Here is a 19,814-nt window from a genome sequence, read left to right on the forward strand (position 1 = left end):
ACATTTAATCGTAGAAAACTTTCCCTGTCTTAGGTCAGTTAGGATCACTACTTTATTTTAAGAATGTGAAATGTCAGAATAATAGTAGAGAGAATGATTTATTTCAGCTTTTATTTCTTTCATCACATTCCCAGTGGGTCAGAAGTTCGCATATGCTTTGTTAGTATTTGGTAGCATTGCCTTTAAATTGTTTAACTTGGGTCAAATGTTTTGGGTAGCCTTCCACAAGCTTCTCACAATAAGTTGCTGGAATTTTGGCCCATTCCTCCAGACAGAACTGGTGAGTCAGGTTTGCAGGCCTCCTTGCTCGCACATGCTTTTTCAGTTCTGCCCACAAATTTTATATCAGATTGAGGTCAGGGCTTTGTGATGGCCACTCCAGTACCTTGACTTTTGTTGTCTTTAAGCAATTTTGCCACAACTTTGGAGGTATGCTTGGGGTCATTGTCCATTTGGAAGACCCATTTGTGACTGAGCTTTAACTTCCTGGCTGATGTCTTAAAATTTTTCTTCAATTTATCCACATAATTTTCCTTCCTCATGATGCCATCTATTTTGTGAAGTGCACCAGTCTCTCCTGCAGCAAAGCACCCCCACAACAGATGCTGCCACCCCCACGCTTCACAGCTGGGATGGTGTTCTTCAGCTTGCAAGCCTCACCCTTTTTCCTCCAAACATAATGATGGTCATTATGGCCAAACAGTTAATTTTTTTGTTTCATTAGACCAGAGAACATTTCTCCAAAAAGTAAGATCTTTGTCCCCATGTGCACTTGCAAACTGTAGTCTGGCTTTTTTTTATGGTGGTTTTGGAGCAGTGTCTTTTTCCTTGCTGAGCAGCCTTTCAGGTTATGTCGAAATAGGACTCATTTTACTGTGGATATAGATACTTGTCAACCTGTTTCCTCCAGCATCTTCACAAGGTCTTTTGCTGTTGTTCTGGGATTGATTTGCACTTTTTGCACCAAACTACGTTCATCTCTAGGAGACAGAATGCGTCTCCTTCCTGAGTGGTATGATGGCTGTGTGGTCCCATGGTGTTTATACTTGCATACTAATGTTTGTACAGATGAACGTGGTACTTTAAGGTGTTTGGAAATTGCTCCCAAGGATGAACCAGACTTGTGGAGGTCCAGAATTTTTGTTCTGAGGTCTTGGCTGATTTCTTTTGATTTTCCCATGATGTCAAGCAATGAGGCACTGAGTTTTAAGGTAGGCCTTAAAATACATCCTATCAGAAGCTAATTGGCTAATTGTTTAAAGGCTTGACATAATTTTCTGGAATTTCCCAAGCTGCTTATAGGCACAGTTAACTTAGTGTATGTAAACTTCTGACCCACAGGAATTGTGATATAGTCAATTAAAAGTGAAACAATCTGACTGTAAACAATTGTTGGAAAATTTACTAGTGTCATATATATATATATATATATATATATATATATATATATTACAACTGACTTTGGATTAAGGTAATTACTTTTAACTACATTCATTGGGTTACATTGTCTTAAAGATAATTTATCAATAATACATTTAAAATATTAATATATATGTTATATTCTGTTTGCGTTTCTCTGACAGCGTGCGATTATGAACAAGGAGAAAATATAGATGTTTTGTATTTTCAAATTAAGTGGGGGGAAAAAGAATATTTGTTAAGTGTTTTAGAAAGTAACTGAAAATTAAAGTAATTAGTAATGATAAAAATGTAAAACTTTAGAGAAGTAATTAGCAATTTGTAGTGGACTACTTTTTTGAGTAACTTCCCCAACACTGTGAGTGTGTGTGTGTATATATATATATATATATATATATATATATATATATATATATATATATATATATATATATATATATATACAGTATATATGTAACAAAAAGAAATGAAGCCTGTTTTTGGACCAAAACATCTTTTGCATTGTGACATTATTTTCACAACAATTACCCCCCACCCCCCATGTTTGTACTTTGTTGCAATAAAAATACTTAAAAACAATAATAAAAAATTAAAGAAATATCAATCAAGATAGGCATTACAACAAATATAACCATGATGAATAAATCATTCACAATTTCATTATGTATTTTAGCATTATGACAAATATATTGTTGTGCATTTGCATTATGTTATAACATTTATAAAAATAAAAATAAATGTTCTTAATTATCATGAAACTAATGTTACAATGCAAAATATATCTAAAAACAGGTCCTAAAAGTAGGCAAAATACAATTTCTTCATGAAATTTGACTGGAACATGTGAAGGGTGGGAATGAGACATGAATGGATAAAACTATGCATAAAGCAGAATACAGTGTTGGACATTTGGACATTATTGTGCACTGTAAATTAATATTCATTTATTCTCCTTTTGTTTTACTATTGACATCTTTCATTGTTAGACATGTTTGTCAGTTATAGTTTAGAGACTGTGTCATTAGTTTGTCTCTTTATTTTAAATCATCTTGGGGTTTATTTTTCATTATGCAGTACTGAATACATTCATATCTGTTAGTACTTCAAGATTTCCAAGAGTTACGAAATAATTAGTAAATCGAGTGTCATATTGCTCAATTAAAATATCTTCTCTTTGTCGTGTGTCTTACACAAAAACAGGCCACACCATCTACAAACAGGTGAATCAGGTACCATTCATTCAAGTTTGCGTATCTCCCCCGGTTATTTGCAGCTCATTAGATTAAACTACCAGAGTTACGTAGTCACAAAAAGCTCCAAAAGAGGGGAAAAAGACAAGAGAACCCAACAATTTTAATTTTCTTATCAAACCAGATGTGTGCAAACATGACTAAGGACTTTATTTTCCAAATATTTTATCCCCTGTATTTTATCCACAAATAAAAGGGATCTCTTCATGTGTATGTATGTATGTATATATATTCATATATATATATATATATATATATATATATATATATATATATATATATATATATATATATATATATATATATATATATATATATTATAACATATATTATAACATTCTATAATCCCTTAGTGTGACAGGTCCCCATGCAGTCCTTAGAAAGCACAACATTCTGAGACGACTTGAAAATGTGGACGTGAGTCTCCCACGTTGGATTCGTTGTCCTTCCTCCATATCTTCAGTGATCGTCGGACACGTCGCCATGATAAATGGCTATGAACGCACCGATTGCACCTCGTTGTTTCAACAAAAACCAAAGTCATTGATATTGAAAGCAACATCTTCTTGTAAGATCTCACAACACCCGCCTTTTTTAAACCATTTTTTGATAGTTTTTCTCTATTTTTATATAATAATAATAATGACTATATAATTATCCTTGATATAAATTTAAAAGTAGTTCCTCTGTCAATTTAAATAAATAATTTTGGCAATCTTCATAACGGTGGTACAGTGTGTAAATTAATGAATGATTACATAAAAAATCCAACTTAGTCAGAAAAGAGGGCAAGAGAAGTTGAAAGAAAGTTTAAAAACAGCAGAAAGAGTGAGATAGATAGAAAGAAAGATGTAAATAAAACTATCCACTTCTTAGAAATTCAGAATGTATGTACAGGACTCATTTCTGATTCGGAAAAGCGCTCGTATTTGCAGCAGCTCCTCATATGTGTGTTTGTGTGTGACAGTGCACCGTGGTCCATAGCTATAGTCCTGTGTTATACCAGTGTGTAGGACTTTGCGTAGGGATTGTTGCTTTGTTTCAGATGTCCTCTGGAGTCCAGCAGCGATTCCTGGGAGCTGCTGAGTTTGGCGGCCTGGGCGAGGTCACCCGGCTCACGCTGTGGCAGTGTGGACGAAGTTCCCGGCTGCCACTGCTGTACGGCCTCTCTGCTGGGGGGGCCAGAGGACGAGAGGGCAGATGAGGGGGTCTCGGAGGGTGTGGGGGCCAGCAGGGCCGGCCGCTTAGGCATTCGGCTCTTCTGTGGGTCCATACAAGTCTGTCCTGTGGCCTCACGACCTGAAGGGGGCGCTCCCCGGTTCAGCAGGAAGTCCATGCGTAGGTAAGGGGGTAGATGGACCAGTTCACCTGCTGTGAGACAGACAGAGTAAATCAAGATTTAGACATTATTGTTTTATTTGAATAAATAAAGTTACATTTCTAGATTTAACAGAACTTTTTACTTCAGACGTTTGTTTTGATGGACAAGAAAAACTAGCTCATGCCATGTGACCCACATTTGGTTTTTGACCATTGAAAATGGGTAAAATGTTACGATTTATGCATATTGAGAGCCCCATATGGAGGGGGCTCCATATGGAAAAGGAAAGTTTGTTCAGAAAAGGATCTAAAAGGACTTTAAGATATATTTAATACTTCTGAGGGCACGCCTACTGTGTTAAAACACATTTTTGAACTCACACCATTGACATATAATGTAACACCAGATGCTGAAGTCAACTGATTTTAGTAATAGACCTACTGACCTCTGAGTTGAATAATGACACTGTCACCTTTCTAAGCTTATTTTTTTTGACCTGCAGTTTTGCTTAAAAATAATAGGTGAAAATTGTAATTTATTATGATTACTCAGTAAATATCGATCCATGGCATTTAATATTTTGGCTTTCTTCATCATTTATATATTTCTTTCACCAGTAAAAAAAAAAAAAAAAAAAAAAAATTTGACACAGAATGACCCAATGGTCTGCTGTGTACAGATTAGAAATTTCTATTAGTTTGTATAATATGTCTAATTAGTATGTTCTATGAAGAGATTGCCATTTAAATAATAACTAGGATAAATATTAACTAACTTTTCAATTCTAGCATCTAGTGTCAAATCGCATATGAATGCGATTTGACACTAGATGAAACGTCAAACGTTTCATGCATGGTTACTAGATATCACACATAACCATGCACCATACATGTATGTCGTCACTGGCAACTAAGCCCCCACATTATGGCACTAGTTTTCCCTGAGGAGCTTAGGTAAATTTGTGGTTTACAGACATATTTAGCTATTTTAATCCTGTCAGGTTTTTCTTTCATAAACTTTCATAAGCAAATTACCTACTGATTTTGGCTAACTAAATTGGATTAGAAATCTAATCCATTTTTGCACAAAATTAAAAATCTGATAATAAAACCTGATAATATTGACCCAAAGGGCAACATGTATTTGGCCAGAACCCCCTGAGCCTCACAAAAAAATCTTCCAGCACGGAACAATCTTGACCATATTGTAAATAAAAATGGTAAAGAATTAGTGCATCTCTGCTGAGCCTCAGGCCTGTACATACTTAGTGGCAGGATCATAGGGGACTGTTTAGGGAGGTTCACATGTTATTCAGGTCTTGGAGTCAGTGTAGCTGACTATGCCATCACAGGCATGGACCCCTCCTCCTTCAGTCCTCCTTTACTGTCAGACAGCAAACTCCACTCTCAGATCATAACCAAACTAACATATATGTTAAAAGACAACACATACCAAAAGAAAGTAGATTGGAGAGCAGTAAAATGTATCAAATCTAGCAGAGATACAGATGGACTCCAGACAGCACAGATACATTTATCCAGGCCCTCAATTCTGAAGAACTGAACAATCAAATCACTTAATTTATTCATTAAAAAAAATTAACTAACAAGGATGGTGTATGTTTGGCTACAAATGAAATCAATTATATATTTCAAAAAGCAGCCTGTAAAACTGAGTTGAAAAAGAAAACATCCTAAGAAAACAACCAAAATGGAATGGTTTGACACAGACTGCAAAACATTAAGAAAACAACTCAGAAAATTATGAAATCTGAAACATAATGAACCAAACAATATAGACATAAGAACTGAATCTTGTTCAAAATTACAACAACACAAACAAACAATTAGAGTAAAAAAGCAACACCATCTCACTAAAATCTTTCACGAAATTGAACAATCAATACATCAAAATCAGTTCTGGGATTTGTGGAATAATTTGAGCACAACAAAACAACAGGATTTACCAATCCAAAATGGTTTTGTCACCAAAACAACTAAATGAGAAATATAATCAGGTCAAACAAAAACTATATGAAAACACGATAAAAAATAAACAAAATCCACTTGACTTTCCTATAACACATGACAAATTTGTTCAAAAACTTAAAAGCCAAAAAATGCAAAACATTTGTGGCGCTGTCAACATTCTTGGTGAAATGCTGAAACACAGCACACCTGAGCTGCAGGCGGCTGTGCTCAAATTTAACTTGGGAGCCCGAAACACCTCTGGTCCTTGATAAAAGGCCAATGAAAATTGGCAAGTGGTATTTGCATGCCACTCTCCCGGACATACGGGTATAAAAGGAGCTGGTATGCAACCACTCATTAAGATTTTCTCTTCGGAGCCGAACGGTCATGCTCACTGAGCTGAATTCTCAAGACTGTTCATTCACCTCTGCTGGATCTGACGGCGCATTTCAGCGGCTCCTCCCTCCTCTGCACTGGTGCACTGCGGAGAATGCCCCTGGGCACTTCGGCAGAAAAAAGAGAGTATATTTTCCTGAAAGAGTATATTTCTCTAAAAGAGCGGCACACACGGAACGTCTTTTTAAAGACGTGTCTTTTTAAAGATGCCTTTCCGATTGTGTGTTATTCTTGGTTGCGGTCATTACCTCTCAACTTCAGACGGTCACGACCACTGTCTTTCGTGTCTGGGCGCGACCCACACAGAAGCAGTGATCGTGGATGGTTCATGTTCTCACTGCGAGAACGTGACCATGGCAACGTTGCGGTAGCGGCTTACTTTCGTAAGAAAGCCCCCCGCCTCGGTCCTTCTACCTACGGGTTTGAGGCCAAGCGCAGCTAGCACTGGGGGCGATTTGGAAACCCCAATGGAAACGCCTCTGCCGGGTATCCCCCTGCGGACCTCCCATTCACCAGCACGCTCGTCTGCCCCAATCAGGCTTCCGGATGAGTCCACCAGCTTGTCTCACGGCGAGTTCGACCTCTTGTTCAGAGCCCGCGAAGCTGATAAGCTCTCGAGTGCAGCATCGGAAAGCGGGCTTGTCCAGTCGGACGCAGGAGCCTCAGCTGGGCTCCCCCCTTCGGGATCGATTGCCCAGTCATGGGCTGATGCAGAGATGATGGACATACTTTCCCGGGTGGCCGCGAGCGTCGGGCTAGAGTGGAACCCTCCGCTCTCCCCTGAACCCTCGCGGCTCGATGATTGGTTCCTGGACTCGCGGCGCTGCTCAAAGCAGCCACGCCCCGCTCCAGTGCCTTTCTTCCCGGAAGTGCACGAGGAGCTGACAAAATTGTGGGAGGCACCTTTTACTGCCCGGTCCTGATTTCTCAGTTCCCCCACCCTCACTACCCTCGATGGCGGGGTGGCCAGGGGCTATACGGTGATTCCCTCGGTGGATAAGGTGCTCGCGGTGCACCTATGCCCACAGAGCACCACCACCTGGCGTGGACGCCCAAAGCTCCCATCCAAGCCCTGTAGGTTCATGTCATCCCTGACAGCCAAAGCCTACAGTGCTGCTGGACAAGCCGCCTCTGCCCTGCACGCCATGGCTCTCCTGCAGGTCCACCAAGCCAAGGCGCTAAAAGAACTGCACGAGGGTAGTTCCACCCCAGATCTGATGCAGGAACTGCGCTCAGTGACCGACCTCACTCTCTGAGTGACGAAGGTCACGGCACGGTCTCTCAGGCAGACGATGTCCACATTAGTGGTCCAGGAGCGCCACCTGTGGCTCAGCCTGGTCGAGATGGGCTGGCCTATTCGGCGACACCATTGAGGACTTTGCCCAGCAGTTCTCGACGGTGAAGCAGCAGATGGGGCTATCTGGCATATCCTGCCCCGGTGCGGCTCAAGATCCCACACCCCGTCTGCTTGTCGCCAAGGGCGTCCCCCTGCGGTGACTGCACCGGCTCCGCTACAGCCCGCCCCTTCGGCGCGGCCCCGGCGTGGAGCCCACCGCAGGAAGCAGATGCCACCCGTCTCACGGCCAGCCACCAAGAACCCACAAAGGTCGTCAAAGCGCCCCTGAGACGGGCGACCCAGGGTCGACGAAACCCACTGCATTGGAGCTGGTAGTAAGACCACTCCATCCCCCGGTGGAGGGCCAGGTGGAGAATCTTTTGTTGCCTTTTTATTTGATTTCGCCGCATGCCCATGTGGCTGCGGTACCCAAAAGTTCAGCAAAAGAGCAGTTTCCTCCTTCCCTGGGTCACATACCCAGTGTGCACGGTCGTCATCACTACCACGTCCACCTTTTTTTCCCTTGCAGGATTGGCGCTCCAGCAGCGGTCTCCCCGCCCCTGCGCACCCAGCTGTGGCACACATCCGCCCCCGATGTGACAGTCTCCATGGGTTGAGAGGACAGGCCTCTTCCTCCCACATCCCAGGCCAGGGGTGGTCACAAGGAGCCAGGTAAGTGCTTTGATGTCCCTAGACTCAGCACGGCCACGACATGGTGTGGCACCTCGAGCTCCGCCCCGCCGTGAGGCCCCACCTGCCGGTACGTCCGACAACGTTGTCCCTTTGTCCCCCCTTGCGCGGAACTTGGATGCGTGGCTTGCGCTTTCCAATCCGTCGCGATGGCTGGTCCGGACCATCCGACTCGGTTACGCGATTCAGTTCGCAAGGTGTCCGCCCAGGTTCAGCGGTATCCACTTCACCTTGGTGAAGGACGAAAACGCTGCTACCTTGTGCGCGGAGATCACTACCCTCCTAATGAAGGGTGCGATAGAACCTGTCCCTCCGGCCGAGATGAAGGGGTTTTACAGCCCCTACTTCATCGTACCGAAGAAAGTCGGTGGGAAAATCTTGGACCTGTGAGCACTGAACCGGGCTTTACACAGACTCCCATTCAAGATGCTGACGCAAAAACGCATTCTGTCGAGCATCCGGCATCAAGATTGGTTTGCGGCGGTAGACCTGAAGGAAGCGTACTTTCATGTCTTGATTCTACCTCGACACAGACCCTTCCTGCGGTTTGCATTAGAGGGTCAGGCATATCAGTACAAGGTCCTCCCTTTCGGCCTGTCCTTGTCCCCTCGCATCTTCACAAAGGTCGCAGAGGCAGCTCTTGCCCCGTTAAGGGAAGTGGGCATTCACAATCTCAACTATCTCGACGATTGGCTAATCCTAGCTTACTCTCGGGACATGTTGTGTGCACACAGGGACTTGGTGCTCTCGCACCTCAGCCGATTAGGGCTTCGGGTCAGCTGGGAAAAGAGCAAGCTCCTCCTGGTTCAGAGCATCTCTTTTCTCAGTTTGGAGTTGGACTCAGTCTCATTGACAGCGCGCCTCACGAACGAGCGCGCACAGTCGGTGCTGGCCTGTTTGAAGGCGTTCAAACAGAAAACAGTGGATCCACTGAAACTCTTTCAGAGGCTCCTGGGGCGTATGGCATCCTCAGCGGTGGCCACCCCGCTCGGGTTGATGCATATGAGACCGCTTCAGCACTGGCTTCAGACTCGAGTCCCGAGATGGGCATGGTGCCGCGGGACACATCGTGTGGTCATCACGCCAGTCTATCACCATCTTTTCAGCCCTTGGACCAACCTCTCATTTCTATGGGCAGGTGTTCCCCTAGAGCAGGTCTCCAGGCGCATCATGGTCACAACAGACGCCTCCAAAATGGGCTGGGGCGCTGTTTGCAATGGGCACGCAGCCGCCGGCTTATAGACAGGCCCGCGACTGCGTTGGCACATCAACTGCCTCGAGTTGTTGGCAATTCTGCTCACCCTGCTGAGGTTCTGGCCGTTGATCCAGGGCAAGCACGTGTTAGTTCGGACAGACAACACGACAATGGTAGCATATGTCAACCGCCAAGGTGGTCTGCACTCTCGTTGTATGTCACAACTTGCCCGCTGTCTCCTCCTCTGGAGTCAGCAGCACTTCATGTCACTGCGAGCCACTCACATCCCGGGCGACCTCAACATTACAGTGGACGCGCTGTCACGGCAGGTCAATACGGACAGGCACAGGTAGACCTGTTCACCTCCCAAGAATCCTCCCACTGCCTGCTCTGGTACGCCCTAACCGAGGCACCCCTCGGTATAGACGTGCTGGCAGACTCTGTGCAAGGTCAGGGAGGACGAGGAGCAGGTCATCCTGGTAGCACCCTACTGGCCCACCCAGACCTCACTTGGGCCTCACGCTCCTCGCAACAGCCCCCCCGGCGAATTCCCCTGAGGAAGGACCTTCTTTCTCAGGGACAGGGCACCATCTGGCACCCGCGACCAGACCTCTGGAACTTCCATGTCTGGCCCCTGGACAGGACACGGAAGACCTAAGCGGTCTACCACCCGCGGTGGTAGACACGATCACTCAGGCTAGGCCCCCCCCACGAGGCGCCTGTATGCCTTTAAGTGCCATCTGTTCGCTAAGTGGTGTTCTTCTCAACAGGAAGACCCCCAGAGATGCGCAGTCGGATCAGTGCTGTCCTTCCTGCAGGAGGGGTGGCTGTCCCCTTCCACCTTGATGGTGTATGTTGCTGCTATAGCAGCACACGACGACACAGTTGATGGTAAGTCCTTAGGGAAGCACGACCTGATCATCAGGTTCCTGAGAAGTGCCAGGAGGCTGAATCCCTCCAGACCGCGCCTCGTTCCCTCATGGGACCTCTCTGTAGTTCTTCAGGGTCTACAGAGAGCCCCCTTTGAGCCTTTGCAGTCAGCTGAGCTTAAGGCACTCTCCTTGAAGACTTCCCTCCTGACTGCACTCACTTCCATCAAGAGGGTAGGAGACCTGCAAGCGTTCTCTGTCAGCGAAACGTGCCTGGAGTTCGGTCCGGGCTACTCTCACATGATCCTGAGACCCTGACCAGGCTATGTGCCCAAGGTTCCCACGACCCCTTTTAGGGACCAGTTGGTGAATCTGCGAGCACTGCCCCAGGAGGAGGCAGACCCATCCCTGTCGTTGTTGTGTCCGGTGCGCGCTTTACGCATCTATTTGGATCGCATGCAGAGCTTTAGGATCTCTGAGCAGCTCTTTGTCTGCTTTGGTGGACAGCGGAATGGAAGCACTGTCTCCAAGCAGAGGATCACCCACTGGCTCATTGACACCATAGCTATGGCATATCACACCCAGGATGTGCTGCCCCCGGTAGGGCTATGAGCCCTGGGCCCTGGCCAGGGGTGCCTCTCTAACAGACATTTGCAGAGCAGCAGGCTGGGCAACACCCAACACCTTTGCAAGGTTCTACAACCTCCGGGTGGAACCGGTTTCATCCCAGGTAGTGGCACGCAATACAAGCGGGATAGCCGGCCGGGTGTATCGCTTGCACATAGTGACTTTCAACTCCTCTGAGCTGAAGACGTGCGCCATTAATTCCCAGTAGTGTTCACAAACAATGTTCCCTGGTTGACTTCCTCCAAGCCCTGTGGCAGTCGGCTGCCGGCCCAGTACACGTGCTAACAGCCCTGTTCTGGGGTAGGTGCTCACCATGTGCTGGTTCCCTGTAAGGTAACCCAATGCGATGTATATCTTCCGCTAATTTGTTTCCCTGTTGGCAAACTGCGTCTTCCTTGGGCAGAGCCTCCTCTGCCACAGTCTCCATGTTTGTAGCAACTCCTCCCCCGTTTGGTAGGATCTACCATGAGATTCTCCACATGGTTGGCAAGACCATGTGATGTATTTTCCACTTAAATACCCCCCCCCCCCTTTGGGCAAGGTGTGGTCTCCGTGGTGTCCTCCCCTTGGGAGTGACACCCCCCGACTAGACCTGGCGGCCCAGTCGGATAATCCGCCTTGTTTTTTAGGAAGTGGAAAAAAAGAAGGGGAAAAGAGGCCACGACTGGGTTAGCCTGTCTCTATCTTTTGGGTAGTCGACTTGTCCCCAAAGGGCCGTTCGACACTCATAACTATGTTGGGGGAGGTTACGTGTCGGCCTGGTGCGCTGGCTACGAGGCACACAGTGGTCTGCCCATCACACATCGCCAGCTCACATAACACAGTTCAGCCAGTTGCGGTGTTTTGTATAGGGACCCCTAGTGTCACTTCATCGACACAACGTAGAGTGAGTGACAGATAGGGAACGTCATGGTTACTTGCGTAACCTCCGTTCCCTGATAGAGGGAACGAGACGTTGTGTCCCGCCTGCCACAACGCTGAACTACCCACTGAAATGGCCAGACCTTGTCTCGGCTCCTCAGCATAAAACCTGAATGAGTAGTTGCATACCAGCTCCTTTTATACCCGTATGTCCGGAGGAGTGGCATGCAAATACCACTCGCCAATTTTCATTGGCCTTTTATCAAAGACCAGTGGTGTTTCGGGCTCCCAAGAGTGACCCCTAGTGTCACTACATCGACACAACATCTCGTTCCCTCCATCAGGGAATGGAGGTTATGCAAGTAACCATGACATTTCCCTGACATCTGGAGCCAAGGACTTATTACTCCAATTCACAAGAGTGGAGACAAATTGGATCCTAAACATTTCAGAGGCATTTGTGTGAGCAGTAATCTGGGGAAGTTTTTTAGTAGTATTTTAAACAATAGAATTCTAAACTTCCTTAATGAACACAATGTCCTGAGCAAGAGTCAGATTGGCTTACTTCCAAATCACAGAAATGGAAGCGTAAGTGGTAGTTCTCGCAGGGAGACTCCTAGTAGCTCCATGCCTTTCAGTCAATTCAGGTATCTCATCCAATCATAATCCAGCCTCTGCTTCATAAGCTCCAGCTGTTGTTAACCTCTCGTTATGTCGCTGTTTGTCTTTACCCCCATCCACCCCATCACCACCAGTTCGGGGTCCCATCCTGCCAGGGGGTAAGCCCCTCTCTCCTGACGTCATCGCTTTCCAGCAGGATCTGACGATTCGAGTGATAAATCTGAGCACTGAACTGTGGGACGGGGCTTGCGCCAAGGGAAATGAATCTATTACAACTTAGTGATCAATTCTCATTGACATGAGTCTTTCTGAGAGAACTACTGACCACATTTACACCCTACAAACCCTAATCAATAAACACATAAACCAGACAAAAACGGGAAAATATTTGCATGCTTTGTTGATTTCAAAATAGCATTTGATTGTATTTGGCATGACGGACTACATTACAAATTGTTACAAAGTGGTGCAGGGGTTGAAGTTTATGATATTATAAAATCAATGTATTCGAACAACAAATGTACAATAAGAATTGGCAACAAACATACAGAATTCTTCACCCAGATGAGAGGAGTGTGGCAGGGCTGTAGTCTGAGTCCAGCACTGTACAACATTTACATTAATGAATTATTGGTGCTGTTGGAACAGTTTACAGCCCCTGGACTCACTCTGCAAGTCCAAAAGTTTTTGCTCTATGCAGATGACCTGGTGCTGCTGTAACCACCCCACAGGGACTACAGCAACACCTGGATCTGCTGGAGAACTATTGCCAGAACTGGGAACTGGCAGTAAACCTCAAAAAGACAAACATTATGGTCTTTCAGAAAAAGCCCAGCTGTCAGGAACACAGATACCAGTTCTCTCTAGGCAGCACTGCCACAGAGCACACTATGCAGTATATTTAACTTGGCCTGATTATCACTGCATCAGGGAGTTTCAGTAAAGCTGTGAATGCATTTTAAAAAAAAGCTCTATAAGCTAATAAGAAAAAGTTCTACAGTATAATACTGAATTACCAATTCCAATCTGGTGTAAAATCTTTGATAGTGTTATACAGCCCATAGCGCTGTAAGGAAGTGAGGTATGGGGTCCACTTAGTGATCAGAACTACACTAGATGGGACAAATATCCAACAGAAGCCCTACACACAGAATTCTGCAAATAAATTAGGCCGATTCCCATTGATTATTAATATACAAAAACTATCTCTACATTTTTGGATGCATTTACAATCAAGTCCCACAGAACCGCTACATTTTAAAGAGCTACAAACCCAAGAACTGAACCCTGAAAAAAGTTCCTTCAAAAAACGTCAGCTGGTTCTGAGACTCACTAAACCAGTTAACACTACTAACACTAACCAGCCTCAGACCAGCACTGCTTTTTAACCAAACATCAGAATAAATCAGATCATCAAACAATCTAAAAACACCTATCTGGGACATTTGGATCAAGAAACTAAAACACAATTACAAATTACAATTACAATTCTATCGGACTCTAAAATCAAACTATGAATTGGAAGAGTATCTCCTGGCTGTCAGAGATACAAAGCAGAGACAGATCCTGACCAAGTACAGGCTCAGTGAGCACAGTCTAGCCATCGAGAGAGGTAGACACAGAAAAACATGGTTACCCAGAGAAGAAAGAGTGTGTGCTACTGCTCACTAAACGACAGGTCAGGTCGAGACAGAGGTGCACTTTCTCCTTTACTGTCCAAAATTCAAAGAAACAAGGGACATTTATATGGATAAATTTACAAACAGCATAAACAACTTTACAACCACAACAGAATAAGAAAAAATCAAAACAAGACTTGGAGAGGGACACACAGCAGCACTGGCTGCTAGATACAGTTTAATGTGCCACAGCCTGAGAGACAGTGGATGAATATGTTTTATGTTTATTACCCCAGTGTGTCACCCAACTGTTCACAATCCTCAGTACATGTATGTGTGTGAATATACTGTGTATACAGTATGTAGACGTGTTATTGATCTTCAGTTTTATGTCAACACTGTGGTCTTCTGTCGTTCAGAAATGTTATATTTTATGTTGTTTAACTTTCGTTAAACTATTGATTAATATGTTTTTTTTTTTTAACATACAACCTCTGCTTTGGCAATATTGTATTATTTACAGTCATGCCAATAAAGCCACTTTGACTTGAATTGAATTACAAATCATGAAAAACTCGAAATACTATAATAGTGACCAGTTACAGAGCATTAGATATACATTCCGTCATACTGTACATTCATTTAAATTTTAAAATAAAATCTTGATTTTTATAAAATGTCCATGGATACATTATTCATCAACTCCTCATCAACAGACAAGAATAAATGTAACCTTGTTTACAGTATTACTTTAATAATTAAATAAACTTTCCATCTCAGATGATTTAATTGTTCTCATGATATTCAAGGCATTTGGACAATTAAATAAGTGGTTGCTGGGATATTGTGACCATCAGTCGGGACACATCAGCAGTATTACATGCAACTCGCTTCAATAAAGCCTGTGCTTGGAGTTCATCTCTCATTCAGTTACTCCATTGTGATTGAAAACTGCTGTTTTGTAATGACAGACAATACCTGCGCAGGACGCCCCTATTTGCCCTTACGGAACAGCGCCAAGACTATCACTAACCAAATGCTTCCTGTGGGTGCACAGCATCCAGAATCATTCACAATGAGCCAGAAACCCTAAACACAATCCAGTAACCCAAGAGCTGTCTGGGCCTGAAATGAGCCCTGAGGGGCCCAGACGGCTGCTGCGTTAGACCCGCTAAAAGAACACTGTGTTTGGACAGCAGCTTTCCAGCCAACAGCCATTATCACAGAAACTGATAGCACACTGTAAGAGTGACAGCTGAGGGGTGAACTGGTGAACTGAGAAACGTGTGGAAAAAGAACACACACACACACACACACAAAAGAAAACACACTTAATCGTGTATAAATGCACACTCATTTACACAGTCCACTCTAAAGCGAACAAATGTTGCAATTCTTTTTTTTTTTTTTTTTTTTTGCATTTTTTGTTTGATTTCAGCATAACAGCATATGTTCTGTGAAATACTTGAAATTCTGTTCTTTAAATTTCTATTACTTTCACCACAGAGCTTTAATTAAAAAAGCATAAATAAAATACAAATAAATAAATACACTGCTGTGTAACAAAATAATAGCTAATTGGCTTAATGAGTAAATAAAATGTTTCTCATCAGTTAGCTGCTAACTTTTTTGAGAACTGACCATTACGAGGTTAAGTTGAACTGTAAGAATGATAGTTCATGTGGCCACAGATTTTGGACCCCACTGTACTGTATACCAGTCCTAGACTCCTAACCAACTTTACATTTGAAACACTGAAAAGTACAAAAACAACATTGTCAATTTATACTGCAGAAAAAAATTAAAACTGCTTATTTGAGCTATAACACTAGTATTTTTGCAATATTCAATACAAATAAAAAATGCCTAACATGCTGTAAACTGAATTGATGATACATTGTTAACTTTTATTAAAAGGTTCACCATTTTTCAATATTTTACCAATGTCCAGTTTACCTCAAGTAGTCTAGTGTAACCAGACTTTTGTTTATCAGCATGTTTATCAAGTCTGGTCCACTTTCCAGCTTATAGACCTTATTCACGTTAGAGCCATCTTTGATTTTTAAAGGGAATGACAACGAGGCTGTAAGGGACAGACTTACTGTATCTTCAATGGGCTGTACTGCAGTTTAAAGTGTTTTTGGATCATTCTGCAGACAAAACATTGATAAAATATCTGTCCAAGAACATTCAGTATACAAAGAACTCCAGACAACAAGAGTTGTGATCTAGGACATTTATACAGCTTTATACAGTTCGCGCTATTGAAGAGATGGTAAGTCTATCCCTCACAGTGTCGTTGTCATTCCCATTAAAACAAAGATGGCACTAGCGTGAATAAGGTCTATTCTAGCTGATAACAGCCCACTTACATGTAGACTGGACAAAACCGTCTGACCAAATTTAAACCAACCACTGTTTGTTTAGTTTTTACATGCCAATTAGGGGTGGGTAAACTTTAATCGATGATTTCATAATAAAAATCCCAGGAGATCAGCAGTTACAGAAATACTCAAAGCAGTCCGTCTGGCACCAACAATCATCCATGCGATTATCTAATCAGCCAATCGTGTGGCAGCAATGCAGTGCATAAAATAATTTAGATACAGGTCAGGAGCTTCAATTAATGTTCACATCAACCATCAGAATGGGGAAAAATGTGATCTCAGTGATTTGGAGAGTGGCATGATTGTTGGTGCGAGATGGGCTGGTTTAAGTATTTCTATAACTGCTGATCTCCTGGGATTTTCATGCACAATCTCTAGAATTTACTACGAATGTGCCAAAAACAAAAAACATCAAGTGAGGGGCAGTTCTGTGGATGGAAATGCCTTGTTGATGAGAGAGGTCAACAGAGAATGGCCAGACTGGTTCGAACTGACAAAGTCTACGGTAACTCAGATAACTGCTCTGTACAATTGTGGTGAGAAGAATATCATCTTAGAATGCTGTTCTGAGATGCAGGTTGGTGCTGTTGTGGCAGCACGAGGGGGACCTACACAATATTAGGCAGGTGGTTTTAATGTTGTGGCTGATCGGTGTATTCATATACAGACTAACAAGGTAAACGAGACACACCTGGGAAGCAGTCAGGAAAGGAAACAGGAATGAAGGAATACACAGAACTTCAAAATAAGAGTATCTTGGGGGAAAACATAAGAATGAACTAGGAACAGAGACATAATGAAGGAAAACACAGAACTGCAAATTAAGAATCTCCTTAAAGGGAGACTCCTGAAGCCCCCCAAAAAGGAAAGACAATGAAGCAGAGCCCAGAGACAGGCATAGACCGGTGACCAGGGTGGAGCCGGTGGCCAGGAAAGTGGCTCCAGGAAGGGAGCGGGGTCCAGCGGCCTGGGAGGTGGCTTCAGGAAAGGAGTGGGGTCCGGAGGCCAGGAAGGTGGCTCTAGGAAGGGAGCTGGGTACGGCGGCCTGGGAGGTGGCTCCAGGAAGGGAGATGGATCCGGAAGTTTAGGCGGCAGCTCCAGGAAGGGAGTGGAGTATCCGGATACCAGGATGGAACTGGCAAAGGATCAGGAGACCAGGACAGAACTGGCAGAGAGTCAGGGGGTGGAGCCACAGGAGGCGGAGGCTCAGGGGGCAGAGCCGCTGAAGATAGAGACTCCAAGGGTGAAGCCGCTGAAGGTAGAGACTCCAAGGGCAGAGCTGCCAGGGATGGAGTCTCTGGAGACGGAGCTGCAGGAGGAAAGGGCTCAGGGGGTGGAGCCGCAGGAGGCGGAGGCTCAAGAGGCTGAGCCACAGAAAGTTCATGGTGCTGTGCCGCAAAAGGCTTAAGAGGCAGAGCAGCAGGAAGTTCAGGGGGCGGTACCACAGGAGGCGGAGCCAAAGGAGGCTTGGAGGTCGGAGCCACGAAGGGCTCAGAGAGCAGAGCCACAGAAGACTCGGGAGGAGGAGCGGCTGGAGGAGGAGCAGGTGGAGTATCAGGAGGAGGAGTGGACAAAGCCGCTGAAGGAGGAGCGGGCAGAGCTGCTGGAGTCTCAGGAGGAGAAGCAGACGAAGCCGCTGGAGGATGAGCGGGCGGAGCTGCAGGAGGAAGAGTGTCAGAAGAAGGAGCGGCAAAGCAGTGGAAGACTCGGAGGGCGGAGCCATGGAAGACTCGGAGGGCGGAGCCATGGAAGGAGTCTCAGGAGAAGGAGCGGGAAGCGGAAGGGCCCCCATTGAGGGGATCTCCGGAACCCCTGGAGCTAGGAGCAGAGGGGCCTCCATCGAGGGGGTCTCTGGAACCACCTGAAGCGACTGAGCAGGGCAGAGCCAAGCAGCGTCTGGGCAGAGCGAGGCCGTGAAGATTAGTGGCGAATTACTTCTACCTGCGTGTCACACCTGCCTCGCGTTCCAGCGAGGGGAGGCGGGAGAATTTAAGGAGAGGAGACAGTGGCAGATGGGAGAGAGATGTACAAAGATTGTCCGCATGTTTGAGCATTTTTATGATTTGATGCAGCTGGCTGAAAAGCAGTGTGTGTTTTTGTTTCTTTGTATGCTGAAAAGTGTCATTAAATGTCTGTGTGTTTGTCAAGGTCATCCCAGCTTCCTCCTTATATTAATTGTTACATGGTCATTTAAAAATAAGATTCCCTGAGTGTTTCAGCACATTTATAGTTAAAAGTCCCATGTTATGCACCAAATCTAAAAAAAAAAAAAAATCTGATTATTATTGGGATTTTGACTGAATAATAAACTGCATATGGGATTTTATTAATTTTGGACTCTTACTGCTTCAGTGCCTATGCACATCATAGTAAGGAAAGTAAGTTTAAAAAAAAAAAATTCTATAAATCGATTTAAACAACTATCGGCTGATCGATTGGTTATGAAACTTTTCCACCACCTTAATTATCGTTATCGGCAAAATCCACTATCAGTCAACCTCTAGCTGGGACTACCTCAAGGAACAATCCAAAACTACTAGTGCAAGCATGATTTGTTCATAATAAAAGTCAAATTAGCTGAGAGCTGAACAACAGGGTTGTGTGATAGGTGTGATATCGACGATATCTGGAAATGGCAAAACCATGGATCTGGGAAGTCACCAAATATATTAAACAGTAGCCCAGGGTGTGAAATTAGCACCCGCCACCTGCCAAATGGGACAAAGCTGAATCCAGTTCGCAAGCTCCTCCTCCAAATTTCATGCATGGGTGATTTTGCTCATTTACCCGCAACTGGAAGGCGACCTATAAGACGATTTGGAGTGACACATGAAATGAAATGCTGTTAGACACAAAGACACGCACTTGAAGAAACACACTTTATTATATGTTTAAGAACAGACAAAAGAAAAACGGTCAATCCTCGTGTCTGATTCGCTGTCTTGTGGAACAGGCGCATGGAAATAGTTATCACTCTTTTTACTCTTGTTTCATTCATCTGAAAACTGTTTGCAAGAATAATGTTGTCCATGAGAATGCTGCAATGCTCCGATCATCTCAGGAGGTGCTGTGAGTTTAGTTTGCTTTATTTCCACGGAGCAATTTGCGGCATTGTGAACGCAACTCTGCATGTTCAGTAATATACTGTATATTTTTCTATTAAAAAAACAAAGACAAAAGTGATTAAACCATAAAATAATACAAGACACGTTCACCTCGAACCCAAAATTTAGTTCTATTTTCATTTCTTTAG

The 19,814-nt window shown here is 44.3% G+C and overlaps 1 protein-coding gene across 2 annotated transcripts in view; it reads right to left on the bottom strand.

The window, feature by feature from the left end:
- Nucleotides 1-3,020: 3,020 nt before the first annotated feature.
- Nucleotides 3,021-19,814, bottom strand: part of dscamb (Down syndrome cell adhesion molecule b) — a 264,610-nt gene continuing 247,816 nt past the window's right edge. For both annotated transcript variants that reach the window (XM_051678499.1, XM_051678498.1), the window contains exon 33: nt 3,021-4,040. In XM_051678499.1, the coding sequence (XP_051534459.1) occupies nt 3,667-4,040 (374 nt within the window). In that variant the 3' untranslated portion in view covers nt 3,021-3,666. The remainder of the gene's footprint in view (nt 4,041-19,814) is intronic.

The sequence above is a fragment of the Myxocyprinus asiaticus genome, chromosome 39, assembly GCF_019703515.2.
Source record: "Myxocyprinus asiaticus isolate MX2 ecotype Aquarium Trade chromosome 39, UBuf_Myxa_2, whole genome shotgun sequence".
Lineage (NCBI taxonomy): Eukaryota > Metazoa > Chordata > Actinopteri > Cypriniformes > Catostomidae > Myxocyprinus > Myxocyprinus asiaticus.